This window comes from Coffea arabica, chromosome 7c (assembly GCF_036785885.1).
Source record: "Coffea arabica cultivar ET-39 chromosome 7c, Coffea Arabica ET-39 HiFi, whole genome shotgun sequence".
Taxonomy (NCBI): Eukaryota; Viridiplantae; Streptophyta; class Magnoliopsida; order Gentianales; family Rubiaceae; genus Coffea; species Coffea arabica.
Genome location: NC_092322.1, coordinates 14072079 through 14087798, shown reverse-complemented (window position 1 = coordinate 14087798; position 15720 = coordinate 14072079). Strand labels below are relative to the sequence as shown.

General features: G+C 35.6%; 2 protein-coding genes across 3 annotated transcripts; one reads left to right on the top strand and one right to left on the bottom strand.

Moving 5' to 3' along the window:
* Positions 1–10: 10 nt before the first annotated feature.
* On the bottom strand, positions 11–7805 carry LOC113698251 (uncharacterized). Of its 2 annotated transcripts, none has more exons than XM_027218000.2 (7): positions 7293–7803; positions 6030–6059; positions 5192–5290; positions 2505–2631; positions 1625–1925; positions 1469–1523; positions 11–976 (listed from the first exon to the last, which is right to left on the bottom strand). In XM_027218000.2, the coding sequence occupies exons 1-7, from the start codon at positions 7458–7460 to the stop codon at positions 902–904; spliced, it is 855 nt and encodes a 284-aa protein (XP_027073801.1). In that variant the 5' UTR covers positions 7461–7803; the 3' UTR covers positions 11–901. The 2 variants fall into 2 exon arrangements, with proteins under 2 accessions (XP_027073801.1, XP_027073802.1); XM_027218001.2 differs by lacking the exon at positions 11–976 and adding an exon at positions 1122–1366 and having other exon boundaries at positions 7293–7805.
* Positions 7806–11881: 4076 nt separating this feature from the next.
* On the top strand, positions 11882–13943 carry LOC113699605 (WAT1-related protein At1g25270-like). Its single transcript, XM_027219977.2, has 5 exons — positions 11882–12078; positions 12326–12388; positions 12735–12851; positions 13398–13635; positions 13719–13943. Exons 1-5 carry the CDS (start codon positions 11882–11884, stop codon positions 13941–13943), a joined length of 840 nt encoding a protein of 279 aa, XP_027075778.2.
* Positions 13944–15720: the final 1777 nt, after the last annotated feature.

Here is a 15720-nt window from a genome sequence, read left to right as displayed (position 1 = left end):
GATACTTGCATCCCATAAGAGTTGAATATGTCTCAGCTCTAAAACTTTATTCATATGTTGTACATATTTCACTGCCTATTGCAGCTTATATATTGGGTATATAATGCAGCTGCATAAAGTTGCAACACCTCAACAGAGGAACATGATGCCCAAAGGCTTCAATAGCTGAGGAAAGGTATAATGTATGCTGTTGTAATTAATGATAAACATTAAGAAAGCAACATATTCATGTTCTGAACCAATAAAGTTGAACTTGGACAGAATGTGTAGACACTCTTTCAAGCTGCTGTCACACTGAATATTTTGGACTGAAGAAGCAAAACATTCTCCCATGCTGATATTACACATCTTGAGCTGTACATTTGCTTCACCAGTCCATTTTATACCCACATTTTCTCATTCCCTCAAGAGTTTAAGACCTAATCAGGCAATCTGTACCATTTACTTTGGGAGTTATTCATATGAACTTGTCAATGTAAAACATAACCAATATGTCATTTTTCTCCATCAAGAGCCCTCAATATCTTATCCAACCATGAATTAGTTGCCAGTTGCTTTAGAGAGAAGAGAAGAAAAGCACTTTATATTTTGTGGATTGATCCCAATTGACTTTTGGTTGGTTTCTAGCAAAAGATTAATGATACAACCTTTACTCCACCTAACAATATTGTTGACACAAAAATGGCCAACCATCTTTATTACTCTAGTGAGAAACAAAAGTTACAATGCTAGCAATGAAGCTTTGTATCGTGGGTGAACTAAAATACTAATTGCCTATTTTCTATATTTAATTGGCTTTCTTTAAAGGGCAGTCAGAACTAAACACAAGGAAGAACCCACCTGTCTCTTCCACCTATCATCCCCAATAATTGAGAGGAAAATGGACTGAAAATTTTGAAGCTCAAGCTGTTGAGAGTGAGCTGCACAATGACTTGTATGCGTCTACACACTGTTTAAACTTCTCTTCCGCTGCTACCTGCAACAGAGTAGATAATCATGTTGCAGGGAGCCCATATTGCACACAACAAGGGTAAAGAAGGGCTTAAAGGAACTTCTCTTCCAGATTAACAACCACAGAAGAAATAATACTCAAAAATGACAAAACCAACAACAATCTAAAATGATTGAACAGAGTTTCATTACTCATAGCAGTAACTTGAGAAATATATAGCCCAAGGTAAATGTACAATTTCCTCTTCTTAGCATTAGCTTAGATTCTCGCAGCCCAATTATCCTTTATTGCTTCCTCTTTCCTCCCACTCTCTGGCCCTCCCTTTCTAAAAACCTAAAGGGGACTATCTCAACCTTCTTCCAATTTGTATTGTATTGAATTTGTTCCAGTTTCTGATTTACAGCAATGCTAAATCTGTCACACAAGTATGACATGTTTCTTTCACGATAAACACAAGTAATGCATGTGCATATTTCGGGTGATAATAGACAATCAATAGACAAGAAATAAACTTACCTGTGAAGGGCCTTGATGCTTATCGGGATGCCATTTGAGAGCTGACAAGCGAAAACTACATCAAGAAAATTTTCAACAATTTAACAAGTTGTACATACATGTATACTAATCGTAAATTATACTGAACATAGAGTACTTCTCTCTTGAAGAACTCACGCATTCTTAACATCCTGAATCTGCAGAGGACCTTTCAGGGGCAAACCAAGAACTTTTCTATCAGAATTTGTGCTGTCAATGCAAGGCTCAGTATCAGACTCTGCCTCACTTTCAATATCTGATTCTCTGGGTCTTCTAGAACTCCAGTTGGAATGTTCTCTAAAGTCAAATCCAGTTGCCAAACTCTGATAAGAGGGCTCTCTCCAATAAGACCAACTACACCACCTTTTCCCAAAAGATGCCTGGAAAATATTTTCTGGATCATCAACATCTTCATGCTTTCTCTCTCTTCTTAACTTACCTGAAGATGCAGGAAAATTGTTAAGCATGAGAAAATGGAAAGGGCTTGGTCTTCATTTTAAACAAGAAAGGAATGAATAGATACTACGAAATTTTTCTGTAAATATCATGGTCTATCATGCTTTCATTAGGACAATCACCTTAAACCCATTGTGATAAACAAGCAATAAAATACTAGTCTGCTGGTTTCGTGTTTACAATATTATAAAATTACTTATACAGCAGCACGTTGTTAGTTTGTCGGAATGTCAATACGCTTCCTGTAAGCAACGCCCTTCCTAAAAAAGAAGAACTAAACAAAATACAAATGCAAGGAAAACAAAGAGTCGCTCAAGATGGGGAAAATGTGTCCAAAGTGAAACTCGTTGATAATACAGAGCATGTTTTTGTACAAACAACAGCTCTTTTTCATCACATCTAATAAGATGTCTATGATGTATGTATGCTCCAGAGCAACCTAATAAGATGTCTATGATGTATGTATGCTACAGAGCAACACAATGAAAGAGAGATAGAGGACTCTATTAAGACCAAATGCCCCGCATGGCATCAAAAAGTAGGCCATAAAATAGAAACTCACGCTTCATTCTCCTATGATGAGCTCTAGCAGCACGACGTGCAGCATGAGAAGACTTAGATTGGTCATTCTTGTCCAAAGGTTCTTCCTCATCCACATCCCATGTTGTATCTGTTTCGGCAAATGTCTCCTGGGTTGTTAAGAGAAAATCATAGAAGCAATTGACCATTGGTAATGAGTATCTATAATCACTAGTGTAAAAACTAACACATTAAAATGAAAAACAATACTGTAAAGGTTAGCAAAAAGATAGCTTTTGGGCTTTACAAAGAGGGAAAATTGACAAGTTTGAGTACTACTATGAAAAGAAAGAAGAGAACAGAGACAAGTGAAGAGGATAATTCAGAACATCAATAATGTGACAGATATCCATTCCTGAAGTAAGAGGTGAACAAGAGAACTCATTTTAGCAACTTTGTAAATTCTCTAAGCAAGCAATCTGGCCTTAAACATCTCTGTTGTGCCATGTACGCATAATACACCCAAGATATTTTTTTGTTTGAAAGGAAATCCAGATTTCATGGTCATGCAATATTTTCATGTCTGCTATAAGGTTTTTGGCTAGGCAATAAAAATAAAAAGTAACTTTACCAAAAGTTGCACTATTGAGACCATATATAAATATTTAAATACATATCCAAGGTTCATTTACCTCGATCATGCTATTTTTTCTTTACGTAAATTAAACAAATATAGCTGGTTTAAATTGGTATTCTCACAAGATAGGAAAAACAACTTCTAGGAATGAACTTTGAAGTCAATTTCCTCGAAATTGAGAAGAGGAAGATTTGCTGAAAAAGAACAAATGTCATAGGGAAAGAAGAAGTCAATTGCTAGGAAATTGATTTCTAAGAGATTTTATAAAGATCAATAAAACCAACAATATTTCAATAATTTCCAATAAAAATATCAATATTTGGATAAACAACCCCACTTTCCAAGGCAGATGAGTTGAAATATAAGCTGTACGACCTTTTCCAGCAGCCATAGTAAAATTAAAATTCGGTGATAAAATGTGTAGATTCAAAATTGGTGGTGGTATAATTAGCCCCTTTTGAAGCTAGTAACGGAGTCTAATGAACTTAAAAATGGGTTCTACACAAGGAATTTTTTGTGCTTTTGCAAATTCTAGTTTCTTTGTTTCATGTTGGTTCCTACTATGCCATCTAGATGAAAAAAGACAAGGAAGATAACCCCCTCTCTTTATCAATTGGCGATGATATATCACCTTTAGCAAACACTGATGCAGTCGGGCAAATGTCAAAGTTAACCTGAAGCTAACCCCCTCTTGTAATTCTAATAGTACCCCACATGTTCTTCGCAGAAACTTCTTCAGTCTGCAATCTATGATGAGGAATGAATCAGTTTCACCAGCTTTTGAAGTACAAGAGATGGTCTTCATAGTTAACCAGTATTAAAATATTTATAGCTCTCTTCAGCAATGATGTAAAGAAGGGAAAGATGAATGTAAATTTCCCCATCTTCCTTCTTGTGCATTGAAGAAGACGACATTTGGTTTCATCCTGGTGTCATATGATATAGGATTTGATTGGAAAGAGTTATAATCTAAGTGCAGAAGGAAGCAAGAATATGATTATATATATCTTCTACTCTCATTTAATTGGCTGACCCATAATTCTGAGTATGTTTGGTGCAAAATCTAAAAACCTGCTCCATGCAGTCAATGTTGAAGTACGTGGAAGGATGATCCATAACAAAAGTGAAGCATGGACACAAGAGCAGGAAAGGACACGGATCTTCTCACCAGAACTATCATCAGATTATATGCTCAGAATACATCTTGTGTGTCGTATAGGAAAAAGCTAAATCCTCAAATGCTTCTAATGTGGATGAGAGTTCTAAGATTATCTTAAAGCTATTCCTTGTAAAAAATGAAAATAAAATCTAAATAGATTGTTTACATGGGTTACCAGATCGTTGGCATAACCTTCTTTCAAGAGTGTCCAGAAAAAGCAAGGCTCTTTACCACAAACAAAAACCAATCTATCCTACACAAGGCACCGAGCAGACGCTACTCTTAACATCTGAAAGTTGCTGGCATCCACGATACCTTACTCTGGGGTCAGTTCACAGAGCAATCCGGCAACTCTTTCAGGAACCCAGAATGACCTGAACCCTTCAGCTCTTAGATTTAAACCAGATTACCACTATGCTAGTCTGATATGAAAAGAAAAAGATGAATCCCCAAAAACAGTCTGATTAGCCAAGAGCTAAGAAGTAACTAAATTACTCCCTAGTATGTAAATAATTCCTTGCAATCTCAGCACCAAATACATGTCTACTTTTAAAAGTGAATGAAAAAAACAACTTGCATTTTAGTCTATTCGACAAGTATAGGATAAGCCAACACTGAAAGATATGTATAACTCCCTGATAATTTTACAACTCAACATTTCAGTGTATGCTACAAGAAAAATGGATTTTAGACCTAAAAAATGTGTATCCTCCACCTTAAGGCAGTCACAAATGTAGCACAGAGAAAGGGGAAACATTAATGATTTGAATGGAAGTAAACATACAACAATAAGATTCATCAAGCACGGTGTTCATGAAAAACTGACACAAAAGTCAGTGTGGATTCACATGCATAAAAACAGAACAAGTCAATGGAGAGGGATTTCTAGTTACCAGAAAAGTTAGAAATCTCATTCATGTGTCCAAGGATCTACCTCAAATACAGAACTGGAGGCTCCACTATTGAAGAGTAGATTTTTCAGTGCTTTCTTGGTATCAGCACGCTTCTGACGAATTTTGTATTTTATATAATCCTGTTGAAATTTACAAAGTCAAAGAAAAGGAAGAACAGTAGAGAACTAGAAACGGCTTCTCGCCACAACTGAAAAAACTGATGAATGAAGTTAGAACAGTGAAGGACTAGAATCAATTTCCAGGAAAATGGAGAACGGCTATTAACAGGAAATGCAAGAGGGGAGGAGAAAGAGTGTTGCTTAAGCAGATATACACTTGTACACCCTTGTTTTTCTTTCATTGACTGTCTTTTTGCACATTCTCTTACAACCAAATTTCAGCAGCTGTACAACTAGTTTAGTTAAGACTCACCACTTTCAATGTAACTTACCCTAAACAAGAAGCGAATTCTCCCCCTTTTGAGTTTGCTGTATACCTAATCCCTAGGTAGAAAACTTGAAAGGAAAAGAATACGGATCTTTATATTTTAATTTATTAGATCGAATTTATCACCTTTTGGAATTTCAGGTAAGTCAAAGGACATCATACAACATTTTGCACATGAAAAGAATGGATCAAAGATTTCCTTATCAACAACAGAACTAAAGTTTGAGGTGTTCCTTTTGACTTTGACATGGTATTAACAAACAAGTTGGACACCCCGCTAAAATTACCCACCATCAAAGCGGTCATTCCAAATTTTAGATTTTCCAATAAATATAGACTTCTTTTGAGGGGGTGGAACAGGTAACTTGACAATCAGTTTGAATGTTCAGAGAAGCAGCTAGAAATTTTAAAACGTTATATTTAGGAGTTTACCTTAGATGGTTTCTGGCCACTTCTCACATCCTGCAGACATTATATGTCAAACTTCTAAATTAGTAATAAACTAACCAAATAAAAAGGACTAACCTATAACAGGTAAGTGGAGAATGCTTGATAGACATCAAAACAAGGCAACTAAAATCAACCAAGGGGCACAAGCACATACAACAGATAAATGGACTTAGCTCATACATGACAAATAAATGATCATTAGTATTAACGGCTTCGCACCCAAAAAGTTTAATTGTCTTTTGCCTTGTCTTACTAAGTACAACCGCATTTCTCTGCCATTTCTTAACGTAATGAAGTATCCTCCCCCCCCCCCCCCCCAACAAACACATATGAAATTAGACATCCTAAAGATAAATCCATTAATCTTGGTCCAATAATTATGAATAATTGCTGCAATCCTGATCATTGTAAACAGAATCTAGGGCATCTTCTGAAAAGCGTTTCAAAAAGTATCAAAGGCTTTGTAGAAATTAGTTCATGAAACAAGTGATTATGGGTAAGGTAGTTTCATCTGTGGAAACAAAAAGAAGAGCCAGGATAACAATCTGCCACCATCCTAATCACTGATTATCAAATTTGCAAGATGATGATAAGAAAGAAAAAATTGGAGATTTTTTTATTCATCTACCTATGCACAATGGACTAGAAAATTGAAAAGAATACTAATAGGCTAACTATTCCCCTGAAACATTTTTAAACACCAAGATTCATTTCATTTTCTGATACACGCCTGGAAATCAAGGAAGATGAAAGAAATACGAAAAATGTGAACAAGTTCAAATCTTTATGTCAGTGCAACTCAAATAACAAAAAGAAATTCTCATTGGACATTACTCAGGCCACTGAAATTGATTCAAACAACTAAGCAGCATCCAGTGTCACCTAAAATTGGCCATTACACCATGCAAGTTGGCACCTCTAGATTTCAGACTTTAACATGTAAAATTGAAAATCTATTTTGAGACCTTCATCCCCTTTTATGGTTCTAGTCCAAAAAAGACAATTTACCACCACAACATAACTGTCATTCCATATGTACAATACAACAGCACACATTCAACAAAATTCCAATATTCAAGCAACCAAGATATCTTAGCACATCACCACCTAAGCTAAGAACCATCATTAGTAAGTAATCAGATAACAAGAAGCAAAGTTTTGATTCTGAACATGAAAAACGAACAGGGCTTTCCTCATATATGAAATGGGATTCTTATATTCTGGGTGCTAAAGAAATATACTCACAGGGGTCTTTTTACCGGCAGAAGGCCATTTGTTGTTCCATCTCTCAAGGCTAACTGTTGTAGAATGAAAATCAGCCAGCTGGGTTCTTGATGTTGATGCAATTGCTGTTGACTGAATCACTGAATTCCTCAAAATCAATATACTTCTCCATCTGGGTATCACTTGCATTTCCTCTCCAAGATAACAGGAGATTTGGGAAAGAGAGTTGTTAGACGTGAAAGAAACGAGAAAATTTTAGTCCTAGCAGTATAGTATTGCGTGTGAAGGGAGACTATTGAGCTGCTGTTTCGCCAAAGCGATGCTGCAGCGTGGATATAGGGTCCATCACTCCGTCTCTTTTCTTTTACTTCTATCTTATTCTCCAGCGGGAAACTAGGGAATGGGAACTCCTGGCCTAGTAAACTTCGAAATGGACTCCCTATTCCCTAATGGATTGGTTACCAAATAGTAGACAGGTGTGGAAGGAAAAAGTGCAATAGGTAGGTTGGACGTTGGAAGACGCAAATTATCGCACATCTACTATGAAAACCGCCCACCAAACCAAAGTCCTTCCCAATCATATGTTTTTCCCCTTTAAGTTTTGAAAATTTTCAACAGTGTTCTTTATGAATTGAACTCCCCCTCCCTCAAGACCAAAAAAAACTTCCAAAAACTCATGTCTTGACTGCAAAGTTTGCATGTGTATAAAAATAGCTTCGTCAGAGTATATTATCTGGTTTTGTCCCTAGATGTCATAGATAACCATACAAGATATACAAAGATATTAGGTTCTAGGATGCAAAATATTAAATGAAACTATAATAAAAGAAAACTTATATGATTGTACAAGGTGTATACATACATACATATATACATACATACATACATACATATATATATATATATATATATATATACAGAAAACTTTTCTTTTAGCGAGGCAAGGGTGGGGTTTAAGAAGGGGATTTGAATTCATGACCTCTAATTTCAGGGATCTCAAACAACTAAAATTGTATGTTTTCGATTTATTATTATTGAATATACTTTTTTTTTTTCAATTGACAGCGTTATTGGCGCTTTTATATTTGTGTCTCTCACGCGAGTCAAACTTTCTCAATCATATTTGTTCTTTTATTGATAACCAGCTCAGTATTACCTAATCTTTGCAAATTTTTGGTGCCTTTTTTTTTCCCTAGTTGTCACTATAACTATCATCATGAATAGTTGATTTCAAATGTAATAAATCGAAAGCAACATATAGAAACATAAAACTAATTCAACATGAATTTGATTATTTTCAAGGGAAATTAATAAAAGAGAGATATTTTTTTGTACTTTTTATCAATTCATTGTTTAATAATGCCACAGAGAATATAACAAATTTCAACAAGCAAAAGATGACAAATAATAAAATTAAATAGGAATTTCCTTATTTTGATTTGTTCCATTTTTCTTCGTTGTTTGCTCTTTGTTTTTAGATAGATAAATTCGTTAGTAATGTGGAGAAATTTGATCACTCTATAACTTTGAATGGGCCAACCTAATTTTAAATTAAATCTTAGTAGTAAAAATATATTAATTAGATTTGGCCTTGGGAACTAATTATAATCCATCCCTTCCCCACTTACAAAAAAAAAAAAAAAAAAAAAACTAATTAAAACCAAATTCAAAGTTTAAGGACCAAAAAGATACTTTTAAAAGCCGAAAGACCAAATAATACCATTGGTAAAAGTTGAGGGACAATTGAAGTTATTTATCCAATATGTTATAAATGATAAATGAATTTTTTTCACAAAATTTTCTTCGCTTTTTCTTGAATTAGAGCGATCTACCCTATCAAAATTCGTATTTGGTGAACCTTTAACTTTCCAAATCATATTCATTGGCATAATATAACTTTCAAGTAAAGCTTATTTTTGAACGAGCATAAGGTTAATCAAGAATGTTAAATTAACCACAGATATTCTTCCAATCAAATATTTCTAATTAGTTCAAATATATTTACGTAATTTGTGCAAGTATAGTTATACTATAAAATTTTTCTTTTATGTAGTTATACTATAAAACGAAGAACCTTTAAGAAGCATTATGTCGTATTAGTATTCTTTTTAAAAATTTTTTCTAAGGGAATGATGGAACTCAAGAAGTGAGGAGCGAGGCGGGAGATTTGAATATAGAACATTTAATTCTTGAGATTTGAACTTTAACCACTGGACCAATGTCTCGTCGAGCATCCTTTACTCTTATTAGTACTTAATTCCCATTTGATGTGAATTATAACCTCTCAGCCATCCTTTTAGTATTTGATTCCCATTTGATGTGAATTATAGCCAGTGTGCACAAGATAAAAAAACAAGTTAAAGATTGCCTTTTTGAGCGTTGTATGATTTTGGTAAATTGAAAAATCCAAAATTACATTAGAACGGATTACCTTTTTAGTTAGGGTTTGAAGAATCCACTAACCGGTCCAATTGTCAATGACCCAAGATCGAACTAAAATAATCGATTATATCTAGACCAAGATAATCTCTAAACAAGTTAGAGATTGCTTTTTAACGTCGTATGATTTAGTAAATTGAAGAATCCGGAATTACAGTAGAATGAACTACCTTTTTAGTTAGGATTTAAAGGATTCAACAACCAGCCTAGCTATCAATGGTCCAAGATCGAACTGGAAAGACTCGTCGGTTATATCTAGACCATTGACCGGACAGCGTAGTTGAGCCCCTTATTCCGATAGGAAGAACCTGAATAAGTTAGTGAAATGAAAATTTTCTTGAACAAGGTCAAAACAAAAACGAAAGATAGCTTGAAGAATTTGGTTTGGTTGAGGGATCCTTCTTTCGATTGCTACTTCACCCTTTTTAATAGGGAAGCATAAAATGGGGAAGAGCTAAAATGTGAAATATCCACTTATTCCCTTACAATTTTGCATTTGACCGTATAATTCCCCTATCATTTTAGGTAAAGTGATTAGATCCTAATTGTGTTAGTATATTTAAGTGAGGATATAACTGAAACCTTAACAACCGTGATTGCTTTTCGTATTTTCGACCTTGCACCAAACCACACTGGAATTAAATGAATATTATTGACCAGTACTGGCCGGGATTATGTCGTAAAAGACAAAATCATGGGATGGTAAATAATAATTACCTTAATTTAAACTACTTGCCATTATTTTTGTTCTTGCACATAATTAAATCATTATGTAGGTTATTTAGGAAAACAGCATTAATTACTATGAGCAAAATGCAAATTCATAGTGAAATATCCATCGACAAATTTCTAAGTAGGAACAAACATGTAAATAGTCAAGGCATCAATTTGGTATGCTTGGTACCACTCAATCCCTTACCCTTCCAATGAAGAAGCGTTAGTCTAGTGGCTAAAGTTAGACTTCAAGATACAAAAGTTTTGGGTTCTAATCTTCATTTTTTCTTTTCGTTTCTTAAATTACATCTCTCCCTTATTAGGAAAAAAAAAACACAATTTCTCACCCTACCTTTCGTATTTGTAAAGCTTAAAAATTGCAAAGCAGAATTATTGTCACTAGGATGCCATGCAGCTGGAGCACGTAGAATCATGGAATTGGGCTTTTGCTGAATAGAGGGATCTTACTTCACCTCGCCGGGTTTGTGGTGCCCAAAATTGATAATACACGAACGAGTTATCAGCTACCCATTAGAATTATAGACTTTGGCTCTCTCTGAATAAGTGGGATCGTAACTGCGCCTGGTTTTTGATGGACGTAAGACTAATGCTGCGATTACCTCTACATGAATCTGCAGATAATGAACAATCTTAATTTCCATTTACTTTTAAAATTTTGCATGTTATTAAATTGTTAATTTAAATTATAGTTAGCACTTAGTGTATATTTGTGGAGTTGAGTTATATGATGAGACGTTCACTCCAGAGGCGTTCTGCTAAGCAACCTTTCCTGAAACACCTCAACCAACATACTAAATATAAGCAATTACAACTCCTATTTATCAGCATATTTTAACTTCCACGTAAAAATATTGCCTTTTCCTAGCTATACATCTGAAATGTGAAAATGTTTGCAATTGCCTACGTATTTTATTTATAATTTTCTAAAAACAAAGTACCTTGGTTCCGACCCGTGTACGCAGAATCTTGAAAAAGAGGAAATGTTGTGTGAAATATCTAGAATAAGAAGTTACCATTTCATTTTTGATGCACCTTGTTTTACATGGACGTTTGATGTCTTGAAACAACCATGAGAAGTGAACTCAAAAGGGTCATTAGAAGGCAACTGCCTAGGCTTATTGCTTTGCTTAAGAAAGTGATTAATTTGCCTAAAAGTAAATGCGTGATATTTAGTGGAATAAGTAAATATCAGTTAGAGAAATTCTACTTTTTCATCCAAGTTATCCGAAATGAGGACTTTTGATCATTATGTTAAAGTCTACCTTTTGCATTTGCCACCTATATCCTAGTTGCAGAGATCATATTTGTACGTTTCTTGATAGATAAAAACAGCTGGAGCCAATAAGTAGGCTTAGAAAAAGATGAAAAGTATTTTACTGATCTCGTTTCGTATTTCGTAACAATTTCTGTTTGGAGTGCACGCTGTGGTAGAAAGAATGGCAAGGAATGTATGCTTCATCTCAGAAGAGCTAAAACCAGCAGTGGTGATGGTCATAGTTCAAGTAGCATCTACAGGTTCTAATTTCATGTACAAAATTGCAATGGCTAATGGTATGGGTATCCAGACTATAATCCTTTACAAATTGCTGTTTGCCACAGTTTTCATGGCTCCTATTGCTTTTTTCACTGAGAGGTACAAAATGATCTCTTTTCTTCCCTAATTGATGTAAGTGCTTTGTTTTCATGATGGCAACAGATTTCAAGTTTCCTTTTCCATCTGTGATAGTTGAAAAGTAGTTGATGGGATGCATTCCATAGATTAGGACCCTGTCTAGTGCATGTAGTGCAGAAATATGTAGCATTTAGCGTTTTGTAAACGGTAATCGAGATTAAACAGGAAAGAAGTTTCTTCACTGATAAGCTCTATGTTCATTTTACAGAAATTGTAGACCAAGGTTCACCTGGATGATAGCTCTTGATGGATTCCTGAGTGCTTTATTTGGGTAACAGTCACAAAGCTTTTGCAGAATATGAGCACATTATCTTCTTGCATGCACACTGAACTTCTCAAGAAAACAATGAAAAATTTGGATCAAGTACAGAATTCTGTGCAAATGTAACATTAGTTCCTTGGTGATTTATTTGAGAACAAAGTAATCAAGAATTTCCCAGATTACCATTTCTAAGTCCTAGTAGGCCTGGTTTCCTTATTGATTCTGAAAATGATTTTTTTGATTTCCTTCCATTTATATCTAATAAAGTGGATTTGCATCTGATAAGATTTGAAGAACAAACTCATTTCCAAGTAGTAGAATTTACTGAGAATTTTACTTTCTGTGCTGACTGCAGAGCAACGCTAGGCAACTATTTATACGCTAAAAGCTTGTCGCTAACATCAGCAACTTTTGTGACAGCAATGTTCAACCTCATTCCAGGCTTCACATTAGTGTTGGCCCTAATATTCAGGTATTTCTGCCTTGAGTTGTTAAAAATGCTCATATGTTATTCAGAAAGGACTGCACTACAGTTTATGTAGTGATTGGCCTATCTCCAGTCACCCTTGCAGAGATTTGTTTTCTTCTTCTTGCACCTTCTTCATCAACTGATCACATTGATCTTATCCAGACTTGTATTTACTGCCAGGTTCTGCATATATAAGCTCTTGATTAGTTTTCTCTCATAGCGTTTGAAGTGGCAGTATATAGCTTTTGGAACCCATTCAAATAGAACGTGAATTGAAGATCTCAATGTTTTATTTAATTTCAGAACCCTAGTAAAGTCTCATTCCTTACCATTTTCTCAGCCAGAGATATAAAACTTTTTAAGTGAACTCTTCACAGCAACTCATAGGGAAGTTAGTCAGAATTCAAATATGCACTAACTGAGCTTTACAGAGTAATATCTTATAAAAGTGTTGAGATTGATCATAATTGAATTTCAAATATGTGGATCCTTCTTCTGCTATGGTTAACAAGATAATATCACAATCACCTATTCATCATTAATCCTTAGGTTGGAGAAATTGGATGTTAGAAACTCTGCTGGAAAAGCCAAAGTTCTTGGGACTGTCTTGGGCAGTGGTGGAGCAATGATTCTGACTTTTGTTAAAGGGAAGAAGATCAAAATATTGTCACAGCATGTTGACATAATTCCTCTCCACAATCATGCATCAGTTCCATCTAATAATGTCGTAGGCTCTTTGCTGGCCTTATTGAGTTGTTTGTCATTTGCAATTTGGTTAGTTATTCAGGTAATTATGCTCCAATTACATAGAGCACAATAATTCATCAGCTAAAACATCTCTAACTGCAAGGCTTTTCCTATTGTGATTAGACTAAGATGAGCCATAGTTACCCATGCTATTCAAGTACTGCAGTGATGTGTTTCACTGGATCAATCCTGACTGGTGTTCTTGCAATATGTACTGAGAGGGAATTGTCTTCATGGATGCTTGGATGGGATTGTAGACTCCTAGCTGTTGCTTATTTGGTATGGTTTCTAGTTTTGAAGCTTCTTGATGAGGCACTTGATTGTCACTGTCATAAAATACATACTTGAATAACCTAACATTTCAATAATGGCTTTGGTATTGCTGCCTTAGCAAGCAATGGCTTTCGAATGTCAATTCGTCTTACTGTTTGTCACCTGAAATCTTTCTGAAATCTTCATTGTACAATCTTTCTGGCAGGGAATTGTCAGTTCTGGACTATGTGTGGCCGCAGTTTTCTGGAGCTCAATGATGAAAGGCCCTTTATTCGTGTCTTCTTTCAGTCCTTTGGGACTAGTATTCACTGCCCTTGCTGGATCCCTCTTTCTAAAAGAGGAGCTGTGTTTGGGAAGGTTATGATCTATAGCACATCTATCTTTCCATTGAAACATTTTTATGTTTTAATCAAACTGTTATATCCGACTTGAATTAAACCTCGATAATCTTGTATAACAGCTTGATAGGATCCATTATCATCACAATAGGCCTTTGCTTTGTGATCTGGGGAAAAGGCAAGGAGGCAACTGCATCTCAAGATGGAGAAACTGAAAGCAGGAGGGATGAAGTAACTGATGGTAGCCAGGCTGCTCCTCCCATTGTCCCCGGGCAGTGCACTGATTATCTAACAAATGGGGTTCATCAACAATTTAAGCATGAACATGTTTTACAAGCTCAGTCATCATTGCCAAGAATTGATTGAATATTGCTGAGCCACTGTATCCTTCTCTTTTTCCTCTTTTTGTCTTAGCATTTTCTGTTAAAACCATGGTTTGCCATATCGGCCGATACCGATACGTATCGGCTGAGTCGTATTTGGAACGGAAGGGACCGGTACGATATCGATCCCCGAATCGCGGATATTACCATATTTGCGACGACTCGCTCTGACTCGGCCGATATTGACCGATTTGAATCCGTGATACATGATATCAGTCGATATATCCGAGTCAACTCCGAGTCGACTCCGATATTTTTTTAAATTGCGTCTTTTTCAGTATTTTCTAATTTTAGTAATTTTTTCAAAATTTTTGGAAACTTTAATGTGTTATAATGTTCATATCACCCGATATTCAACCGATATGCCGCGACGGATGTGGAACAACTGAGACCGTGACGCGACCACAACCCGCGATGGCGAACCATGGTTAAAACAGTAAGCAAACGGGTCTGAATTCTGCTTCTGTTATTCGAAAGATGAAGAGCCACTTATCAGCACATTTCTTAGCTTCTCAATGTAAACCATCCTGAAGACTTATAATTGCTCTTGATTGTGGAACTTGCACAATTGCCTTAGGTGTTTGGCTTTTGCGTTCTTCCTTCTTTCAGCTCAAGCACTGAGCTACAAAATCTCATTGAAGGCCACAAAGTTATCCTTATCGATGCCTCTTAAACTTTTATCAACTCTGACTTATGTATGGAAGAAAAGGAAAACCCCTGATTATTTCTTGAAATACATCTTAGGTAGTGAGGGATAAACAGCAGCTTTTAAGATTTAATCCCTCCTCACTCTGGCCTAACTAGAAGTTATGTAGAAATCTTATCGATGAGGTCAGAGAAAACACTCTGAGTCTGCTAAAATTCTTGGATATCAATTCGCTACCTACCAGATTGGACTTATTATTTTACTCTTAACACCTTGGTCTTATGTATTCTTGGGTTTAACATAAGAAAAATAGGGAAACCTCATTGTCAGCATGAGGAAAAGGAAGGAGGCTAGTCCCCGAAAATGCCGCGTTACTGGAAAGAAAGTTGGGGTTTATGGCTGCTTAGTCGGTAACCAGGGAGAACAAATCTCTAATCCCACAGTATCTTCAAGTTGCAATCACAGCGAAGAACATTCACAAAAAC

What these genes read in the sequence shown, in the direction of transcription:
- LOC113698251 (XM_027218000.2), bottom strand. Translation starts at nt 7,460, where the DNA reads ATGCAAGTGATACCCAGATGGAGAAGTATATTGATTTTGAGGAATTCA. An exon ending in CCTCCAGTTCTGTATTTGAG is followed by an intron (nt 2,632 to 5,191) that starts GTAGATCCTTGG and finishes TTAACAACCCAG; the next exon opens with GAGACATTTGCCGAAACAGA. An exon ending in TCATCATAGGAGAATGAAGC is followed by an intron (nt 1,926 to 2,504) that starts GTGAGTTTCTAT and finishes CTGCATCTTCAG; the next exon opens with GTAAGTTAAGAAGAGAGAGA.
- LOC113699605 (XM_027219977.2), top strand. Translation starts at nt 11,882, where the DNA reads ATGGCAAGGAATGTATGCTTCATCTCAGAAGAGCTAAAACCAGCAGTG. An exon ending in TTCCTGAGTGCTTTATTTGG is followed by an intron (nt 12,389 to 12,734) that starts GTAACAGTCACA and finishes TGCTGACTGCAG; the next exon opens with AGCAACGCTAGGCAACTATT. An exon ending in GTGTTGGCCCTAATATTCAG is followed by an intron (nt 12,852 to 13,397) that starts GTATTTCTGCCT and finishes ATTAATCCTTAG; the next exon opens with GTTGGAGAAATTGGATGTTA.